Below are 9,628 nucleotides of genomic sequence, written 5' to 3' on the forward strand. Positions count from 1 at the left end.
TCACAGGGCCATGAAACCATGTTGCTCAGCCTCCCGGCAGAAGTCCAATAAGATTTTATCTTGTCCTTGGGAGCGCTCAGCTCCACAGCTGCATGGATAACAGGAAGGGTTGAGGAGGGAAGAGCACTGTGTTTACATATCTTCAAGAAGATTGGAAATATGCAGCCCTTCCAAGGCCATACGGGGAAAGCCAATTCAGATACAGAATGTCTTAGGTCGGGCAGATTATAAATTTCAATCTTCCCTAAAGTCTCTCCGATACACCTCAGTTCCCAATCATCCAAATTAGTTTGTTCGTTCCACTGAACCAAAACCAGCAACTTCTCCAAGATTGATTCCAACCTGTTAGTGAGTTTTAGAGTCCTAAGCTGGGCTGCGAGTCTCAGCAAGACTCACATCCAACCTGCGTCTCTGTCCACACCAACAGTCTGAATGTTCACTAGTTCGGCCAAGTCCGTCACAAATTTGTCGATAATCCAGGAATCCACAAGCTCCAAACAGCAGAAATCCTGTTATCATAAATAAATCCAGGGTGAATCCTGCTGGGTGTGTCCCCGCAGGACAAGAGGCTCTGCTGTGCCCAGACTTCTCGTCCAGAAAATTTTATCAATTGCATTGAGAGAGCAGTTGACCAGATCCATAATTTGTAGATTTGGAGGATGTGCAAAGAAAGGCTCCAAATATATAGAAAAAGACAAAAACAGAGAAAACAGGGCAGGCAAGGGCAGAGAGGGAGCAGAGGGAAAAAGGGTTCGCCTTCACAGAGAGCAAAAGAGAAAAGCAGAACGACGCGCCGTGGTGGGCGCCCCTTATTTTGACTTCTGAAATGTGGCAACCCTAAACTAACTTCAACACAATTAAAAATACAACAAGGCTCACTGTGATGCAGTCTGCAATGAAAAACATAATCTTTCAGGAACTAAACCGATTCTCCACATATGCAGTATATATCCAATTAAACTCCAAGAATACATCTTTGAAAGGACATAGCTGTGAAGTTAGCTAATTTAGCACTAGCCTGGCATCAAAAAAGGCAGAAAAATCCAGGCCGCCTTTACACACAGCATTAAAACGAAGCTACACTTACAGGACGGGTTACATTAACTCTCATGTCTCTGAAACATGCACGGCCAGAAGGCTGATTTTTAATCTTAGTGGTTAACTTTTAAAGCTAGGCGGGAGCTAAAGCTAATGTGACTTACCATTTGCCATCTACAACACAGCGGTGTTAATAAGCAAATTTAGATTATTTTCTTACCAAAGTAACTGAAGGCCTAGTGTGGTTGAGATTAGGTCCCAGAAAACAGAAACAACTTGGTAAAAGTGAAGGTCCTTGATGCCTAGTCCAAAAGGAAACTTAGGTGGAGCTGTATGACATCATCTGCTTTGGAGCCTGACGCAGCGCGCTGATTGGCCCATTTGAATTCAGGTGCCTTAAAGTAAAGCACTCCAGACTTCAGGGGGGAAATCGTTTTATATGCTGTTAAAATCGTTCAGTTTTATTGTTTAAAAATATATACAAAATATTATTTAAGTATGAATGAATAGAAAAGACATCAGATTACTATTTTAATGCTGTTGAGATCAGACGATACCGTATTTTCCGGACTATAAGCTGCTACTTTTTTCCCACATTTTGAACCATGCGGATTGTAGCCCTGTGCGGCTTTTCTGTGTATTTTTCTTCAACCACCAGGGGGCTCTTTAGCAGGAAATGAATCATTGGAACTCAAAATTGTAAATCAAACAAGAACGCGTTAATTTTCATTTAGAACAAGCACATGCTAGCAGCAGGCACGACGGAGAAATGTTTTCAATCTCATATGATGCAGCTTTTAAGTTGAGGAGTATCGATCTGGCAGCACAGGAGGAAAATAAAGCCGCTGCACGTAAACTTGTGAACGAAACCATGGTTCAGCTTTGGAGACGGAGAACTGCGTCCTTAATATATCCAGCAGATTTATTAGGACGCAGCCCTCTGCTGGGACCTTATGGGACACCGAGAGCGGCAGAGATACCAGCAGCTTATAGCCCGGTGCGGCTTACAGTGTGATGCGCTCTATTGTCTGGAAAATATGTATATTTTAATCAATAATGTAGGCAGCTAGCTGAAGGTTGACTTTGAATTGCAAAGCTCATGAATTTATGAGCTAAACAGGATGTATATTTAAAGTTACACACCTTGTCCCTCCAGGTCCTTCCCCAGTTCCCTCCACCTGGTGGATTCTGCAGGTCGGGTCTTTGAACAGATTCCTCTGAACCCGTCTGATTACTGTCCATACAGCGCCACAGGAAACTACACGGTAGGAGCACAGGAAGTGCTGGTCTCCATGGTAACCACAGACCCACTCACCTGTCTGTCCATAGGGGGGCGTGGTCTACGCCCACTATGGTCGTCCAGAGGACTTCAACTGGCTGAGGAGCGTCGGCGTGTTGGCGGCCGGTCACCTGGTGGTGATGCGGGTCGGGGGCGGAGTCAGCTTCGCCGAGAAGGTCTGGTTGGCCGAGAGGAACGGAGGGGGCGGAGCTCTGATCTACCCTGACCCCGCCGACCTGCCGCAGGACCCCCGGCGCCTGGGACTGAACGCTCACACCGCCGTGTCCGAACACGTAACAGAGAGAAAACCTGAGAGACTCCTGAACACACTAGAACTAACCTCAGACTCACCTGAGCTCCTGACCAATCAGCTCCTCTCCCTGCAGGTTCACCTGGGCTCAGGTGACCCCTTCACCCCCGGCTTCCCCTCCTTCAATCTCTCCCGGTTCCCCCCCATCCCATCCTCTGGCCTCCCGCTGATCCCAGCACTGCCAATCACCGCTACTGTAGCCGCCAAGCTGCTCAGGTAGGACCTGCCTCCTCAGTTAGGCCCCGCCCCTCAGGTGTTCAGCTGCTACCTGTTTCTGCTCCTCAGCCAGCTGTCAGGTCCCCCCTGTCCACCATCTTGGAGAGGGCGGCTGCCGTACGTCCGCTGCGTTCTCGGTCCAGACTTTGGTTCTGGTCGGAGAGTCCGGCTGTCAGTCCAGAACCTGATGACTCCGGTTCTGCTCAACAACATCTTCTCCTCCCTGGAGGGCCGAGAGCCAGGTACGCTCTGACATCATCACTGCCACCAGGTGAAGCTCCAGGTGTAAACCAGTGACCTCTGACCCAGACCAGTACGTCATACTGGGAGCCCAGCGAGACTCTCTGGGTCCAGGAGCCGTGAAGTCAGGAGTCGGAACCGCCATCCTGCTGGAGCTGGCCAGAACCTTCAGCACCATGGTGAAGAACGGTAAGAACACCTGGACAGGTGGACTTCCTGTCTCTGACTCACCTGGACAGGTGAACCTCTTGTTCCTGTTGATGGTTCCAGGTTTCAGTCCCAGGCGCAGTCTGCTCTTTGTCAGCTGGGACGCCGGAGACTTCGGGAACGTCGGAGCGACGGAATGGCTCGAGGTTTTTCCCAGAATGCCTTTCGACCTGCTGCTGACCTGAACTCTGCCTGACTGTGACCTCTGACCCCCAGGTTTACCTGTCCATGCTGCACCTGAAGGCTGTGGCCTACTTCAGTCTGGATCAGGCCATCATGGGTAACTCAGCCAATCAGAACGCTCCGTGTTCCTCTCAGCCAATCAGAGCTAACAGGATGTGTTGTTCACCAGGTGATGATCACCTGTCGGCCTCCACCAGTCCTCTGCTGGTCGACCTGCTGGACGCCGCCATCAGACAGGTGAACAGAGGAAACGGTTCCTCTGATGTCGGGTTCAGTTTAAAATGGTTGAATTTAAAAACCAAAGTCATGATGATTAATGGTCTCGGCTCTAACAGGTTTGGTTTTACAGTGTTTGGTCCTTAAACACATGAACTGATTTCACTCACCAGACAGGAAATCTAAAAAAAATTTAGTTCAGACAAACAAACGTGAGGAGAAACGATGGTGATGAGACATCCAGAGACTCTCTGGTCTGTTGGGTCAATGGGTGGCAGATCCTCTCTGTGTTTTCCTTCCATTCAGCTGAATTCATCCCAAGGAAACGTCATATTGTGATATCTGGTCTAGAGCCGTTTCAGTAATCGTCCTTAAGATTCTCAGAAGGAGGAAACCGAGGGATCCACAGAGATCCACAGGATCTGTACCTGGACTCCTTCAGTTCTTGATCTGTTCAGATCAGAAATGTTGGTTTGATTCATCATCAGTATAATTCAGGACCAGATCTTTGGCCCTGAGAGATGGACCTAATGAACATCTTGTTCATCGGCTTCAGCAGAGCTGAGCTGCTGCTGAGGGGATTCAGGTACTTGATTGGTTTGGAGCAGAGATCCAGCTGAAAGTAGCAGGATGGCAGCTTGGAGGATTTAACCACCCCTGGTCTATAATGACTCTAGGGTGTAGTTCCATATGCAGCCAGCAGGTGTCTCTGGTTCCTGGGTTTCTGCAGGTGGAGCATCCCAAACATGCAGGTCAGACCATCTACAGCCAGGCTGAGAGAGACGGAGGCAGCTGGAGGATGTGAGGAACCAATCAGAGCTCTAGTCCTCTGGACAAGATGGCCGACAGGCTAGCTACAGGCTAACTGCTACGTCTCTCCTCAGCATGAAACCACTCTACCTGAACAGCGGCGCCTACAGCTTCACTGCATTCGCTGGAGTTCCTGCCATGGAGCTGAGGTTCACTGAGGTAAGGTTCTGTAACGGACGGGTCGGACCAGAAAGGCCCGGTTCTGATGGCTCAGAGCAGTAATGGCTGTCAGATCATTGAAACAGAGCTAGAACCAGTAAAACCAGTAAAACCAGCAGAACCAGTAAAACCATCAGTAGATCTGGTTCTACTAGTTCTACAAGTAGAACTAGTAGAACCATCAGAACCAGTAGAACCAGTAGAACCAGTCTGATTCCAGCTCCTCCTCCTGTCTGTCTCCTCGTCCTCCAGGACAGAGCCTATCCGTTCCTCAACACGCCGCTGGACACCGTCCCTCGCCTCCAGGAGGTGCTGGGGGGTCGTCTGGGGGTCACTGGGCGGAGCCTGGCGGAGCTGGTGGGGGAGATGGTGCTGCGGTTGGTCCATGACCACATCCTGCCTCTACGCATCACTTCCTACGCTCAGACGGTGCTGCAGCTCAGCGCTCAGCTCAACAAGCACTCAGCTGAGCTGCAGGTAGCTACAGGGGGATGGGTGGAGGACAGGTGGATCACATGGATCCACCTGTCCTCCACCTGTTGAACAGGTGGAGGACGGGTGGAGGACAGGTAGTGTCCATCAGGTGTCCCTCAGCCGGTCTCTGTCCTCGCAGTCCAGAGGCGTCTCCCCCCAGTGGCTCTTCAGCGCCAGAGGAGATTACAGCCGGGCGGCAGAGACTCTGCAGAGAGCCATCGACTACAGCGACCTGCACGACCCGAACACGGCCCGGTTCTACAACACCAGGATCATGAAGGTACCGGCAGCATGGAGGGAGCTGTTAGAACATGCTCTCATCCTGACTTGTCTCTGAGTTACTTTAGTTGTGTTTATGTTTAATGTGCTTTGAAAGGCTCCAAGTTATCCTGTCACTTCCTGTTTAGCCCCATCTATGTTGTACTGCAGTTGTCCACTAGGGGCAGTGAGAGCGAGTTGCTCCTTCTGTTCTGAAGCAGAAGAAGTTGAACCTGTTGGTATAAAGTGAACCTGATGAAAGTCTGAGGCTCATTGAGAAATGAGAACTGAGAACTGAGCTTATCAGTCGTTAACCAGACAGAGACTCAGGATGAAGACATCAGCATTATGACAGTTTATCAGCGGTTCATCACACAGACAGATGTCTGACCTCTGACCTTTCCCCGTCTGCCTCCAGGTGGAGTACTACTTCCTGTCTCAGTACGTGTCGGCCATGGAGACGCCGTTCCGTCATGTGATCCATGGGCGGGGCAACCACACTCTGAGCGCGCTCACTGAGCATCTGACCCTGCTGACCTCTGACCCCGGACGCTTCGACGAGAACCGCTTCAGACGGCAGCTGGCTCTGTTCACCTGGACACTGCAGGGGGCGGCCAACGCTCTGAACGGGGACGTGTGGAGCATCCGACACACACACAGCTACACACACACTAAGAGATAATACACACACACCTAGACACAGTGATGGAGACACAACACACACACATTGGTAGAAAACACACACCTAGACACACACACAGTGTGAACAGTGGTGCTGGTCCCTCTGGATCATGTGACCAGTTGATCCTCCCAGTCGTTTCCTTCCTTCAGTCTTTAGTGTCTCTGAGGTTCAACAGGTTCAGTGAAAACCAAGAACATCTGCTGAGTTTCTGCTGATTAAATATTCATGAAGCTTCACTCAGACGTTCTCCAGATACATAAACATCTGTATCATTCAGTGATCGGGTTTTAGTTCCATGTTGGTGTGAAGTTGTTCTGTTTTAAAACATTAAAGTTTGTGACTGAAATCTCCTGAGTTGTCAGCAGAAAACATCCAGACTGCAAAAATAATAAAAGTTCATGAGCTGCAGTAAAACGAAGCTGGAGATGAAGAACAAACTGAATAATCAAAGAAACTTTTGATAAAAACAACCCAGAGTTCTGGTGTTAATGAAACATGCAGATTGTGACGACGAGGCATTTGGCTACCCTAACACTAACCCTGTGTCGCCATGACAACCTGAGCAGAGCTAGTGTTACTGCTAGCAGAGCCACTATTAGCAGAGCTAGTGTTAGCAGAGCTACTGCTAGCAGAGCTAGTGTTAGCAGAGCTAGTGTTACTGCCAGCAGAGCCACTATTAGCAGAGCTAGTGCTAGCAGAGACAGTGTTAGCAGAGCTACTGCTAGCAGAGCTAGTGTTAGCAGAGCTAGTGTTAGCAGTGCTAATGTTAGCATAACTGATGTCTTTACTGAACCAGAACCAAGAAACACCTCAGAGGAAGAACCTGATGGAACAACGACGGACAGACGGCTGGACTCCATCATGACCTGATGGCAACAGAGACCTGAAAGGAACCAGAATCATGAAGAACAAATTTAAAATGTTCTGGAAGGAGGATGGGTAAATGGACTGATTAATAGATGGATAAAGGAGTTTTTCTGCACATTAAAACATTTTAATAAATCATCAGTGTAGAAGCCTACATTTAATTTTAGTTCATTCAGTCCTTTAGGATAAATTATTGTCAGAGTTGACACCTATTAACACAGATTAAATAACAGGAAAGACAAGAGAAAGTTAGATTCTGAATACTCGCGAGGAGAACAGACAGAGATGTGCTTTCAGTTACAAATCTGCTGCTCTGAAGCACATTTGCCTGCCCCTCACTTTTTATTGTCTGTAGGATCCCTAATCACAGAGAGCTGTAACTCTAAAGGGAGGGGAAAGACACTTCATCACACAGTCACAGCGCCAAAATTATCACTAACTAACAACACAATCCATCTAACACTAGCTTATCTAGTTCCTGACCCAGGATCAAACGGGACAAGTTGTGAATCTTCACAGTGATGTTTTTATAACAGGTCAAAGCAGGGCGTTCTGAGAAGAGCTGCTGTCACTGCTCTTCTTCAGAGAGGCCCTCTGAGAAAGCAAACCAGAGTGATTAACAATACAGACATATTTCTTAAAAGATATGACTAAACCAAATAGGAGTACATAAACTAAGAACATATAAAACAGTATAACAAATAGTTGATAATAATACAATTTACCTAATAATTATGTTAATATTTCTTATGGTAATTTGTTTATTTGGAGAAAAAATGATCAGTAGTTAAATCTCTATTTCATACTAATTTGTTATATTGGGCTATACTAAGGTCTTCTTGTAAATTTGCATATGTAATTGCAGTTAAGGACTTTAGGGTGTGGCCAGGCTGAATCAGTTGGGCAGTTGGAGCGAAGCCACACAGGTTTTTTTACCTCTCTCTCTTTCTCGCTTAGGATTCTTTTGTTTACTATATTACTTCTGTGGAAAAGTAATATTTGTACTGTTTTTATTTTTGAAGTAAACCGTTAACCTTTATCCAGAGGACCCAGTCTGGTTTTGTGTCGTTTTTGTCATCAAGTGGACCAAATGGAGAAGCACGGAGAACGTCAAGCCAGTGTTGTGGTCAAGACCACCTAACCCGAGACCAAGACAAGACCAAGACTTTTAGGGTCCGAGACAAAGACAAGTCCAAGACCGAGGGGAGTCGAGACCGAGTCAAGACCAAGACCAGCGCCTCACACTACACGATACGATAAAATGTGAAATATGATCAAAATTGCTTCTCAAATTGATCTGAAAGATCCATATTCACATAAAAACACCTAGATATTAAATACTTAATAAAATTAATCAATATTAAAAGCAGAACAAACTCTTTGTTCTGCTTTGCTTCCATCTCTGTGCTACGATCCGCGGTGGTCTCGTGGCATCCCTAAAAAGATAACGCCCTGGGTGTTTGTCCATGTTGCTCAGAAACCACCACTGTCTGCATAAACAAAGCAATTGAGGCAATGCCCTGACACTCAACTATGAACACTGACCAAGGAGCAACAAGCAAGAAGTAACCTTGCACAAGGCGCTCACCGTGACTGTTCTCACCCTCTCTCCTGCTACATGAAGCCAGATAGTCTGACACCATGGCAGACATTACAGCTGCCACTTTGAACAAAAACAATCAAAGAGCAATGTGCATGCTCTGTGTGCTCTTTCGTTCTTGTTTTATTTATTTGTTAATTAAAAAATATCAATGTACATAATTAAATAAAATAATGATAGCTACTGCAGTGTACACAGAGGATTACAAGAACAAAGAAGAGTGTTCTGTCAGGTCAGCATATGCTGTCAGATTGTCATACGCTTAGCACGAACTCACGGCTATATTTGTCAGACACGTCATTACCATATAATTTTATTTAATTAGCAACATAGAATCATGACGTAGATCATCATACACTTTATTAACACTTGTATGGCATCCTGACTTACTGGTTAAGTAGGTTAATGAGTTTTACAGGGTGTGTGTTGTAGCTGACTGCAGCTGCAGCCAGACCTGCTTTAAATAGAATTTGAAAAAACAATGCATGTATATCTATATAGTTATCATGGAAAACAATTTAATGACTTATTTTCATCATAACTTGTTGTGTATGATGAACTGACAACTCCTCTGACTGTCGGACTTCTTAATGCGCGGGCATAGTACTCACTATGTATGTATAGCATGTATGCTATCCTGACAGCGTATGGCTATCTGATAGAACAATGGCTCTCAGCGACACTCCAGTCCTATCTAATAAGAGACGAGCAGATGAATCGTACTGTTCCTGAATGTCGCATCAATATATTGCAGACTTTTGGTCACAGCGTTGTCCCGTATATGCGACAAGTCAGTCAAAATCTCCGCACAATAACTCAGACAGTAGCTGTGTCCGAATTCAGGGTCTGCATCCTTCGAAGGACTGGTCTACGTAGGACGGGTCCTTCGAAGGCCGGGAATAAACTAAGACCGGAAGAAAAATATCTGTGGATTCGGACAGGTCTAGCCTTCACCAACTGTCCCCATCTCAGCGTAACTCATGTTGCCAAGCAACCGGGACAGCGCGAAGCAGAGAGCGGAGAAAAAAAAAAAAAAAAAACAACGGAGCCGAAGTTTGTTTTTCAGTCATGTATTACTGATTTCTATAT

At 46.7% G+C, this 9,628-nt stretch overlaps 1 protein-coding gene and 1 long non-coding RNA gene across 5 annotated transcripts in view; both read left to right on the forward strand.

Annotated features, from left to right (window-relative positions):
- Positions 1-6,111, forward strand: part of tfr2 (transferrin receptor 2) — a 13,305-nt gene extending 7,194 nt beyond the window's left edge. For 2 of the 4 annotated variants that reach the window (XM_016665281.1, XM_016665280.1), the window contains 12 exons: positions 2,195-2,303; positions 2,368-2,843; positions 2,913-3,085; positions 3,153-3,272; positions 3,354-3,436; positions 3,507-3,570; positions 3,643-3,710; positions 4,420-4,490; positions 4,574-4,658; positions 4,911-5,135; positions 5,272-5,412; positions 5,809-6,111. In XM_016665281.1, coding sequence (XP_016520767.1) covers positions 2,195-2,303; positions 2,368-2,843; positions 2,913-3,085; positions 3,153-3,272; positions 3,354-3,436; positions 3,507-3,570; positions 3,643-3,710; positions 4,420-4,490; positions 4,574-4,658; positions 4,911-5,135; positions 5,272-5,412; positions 5,809-6,072 — 1,879 coding nt within the window. In that variant the 3' untranslated portion in view covers positions 6,073-6,111. Of the gene's footprint in view, positions 1-2,194; positions 2,304-2,367; positions 2,844-2,912; positions 3,086-3,152; positions 3,273-3,353; positions 3,437-3,506; positions 3,571-3,642; positions 3,711-4,419; positions 4,491-4,573; positions 4,659-4,910; positions 5,165-5,227; positions 5,413-5,808 lie in introns of those variants that run through there. The other 2 variants (XM_016665282.1, XM_016665283.1) reach the window with 2 other exon arrangements.
- Positions 6,112-7,874: 1,763 nt separating this feature from the next.
- The window catches only part of LOC107834241 (uncharacterized), a 9,305-nt gene continuing 7,551 nt past the window's right edge, over positions 7,875-9,628 (forward strand). The window contains exons 1-2 of the long non-coding RNA XR_001660028.1: positions 7,875-7,996; positions 9,401-9,405. This is a non-coding gene — a long non-coding RNA (uncharacterized LOC107834241). The remainder of the gene's footprint in view (positions 7,997-9,400; positions 9,406-9,628) is intronic.

This window comes from Poecilia formosa, unplaced genomic scaffold, assembly GCF_000485575.1.
Source record: "Poecilia formosa unplaced genomic scaffold, Poecilia_formosa-5.1.2 Scaffold560, whole genome shotgun sequence".
Lineage (NCBI taxonomy): Eukaryota > Metazoa > Chordata > Actinopteri > Cyprinodontiformes > Poeciliidae > Poecilia > Poecilia formosa.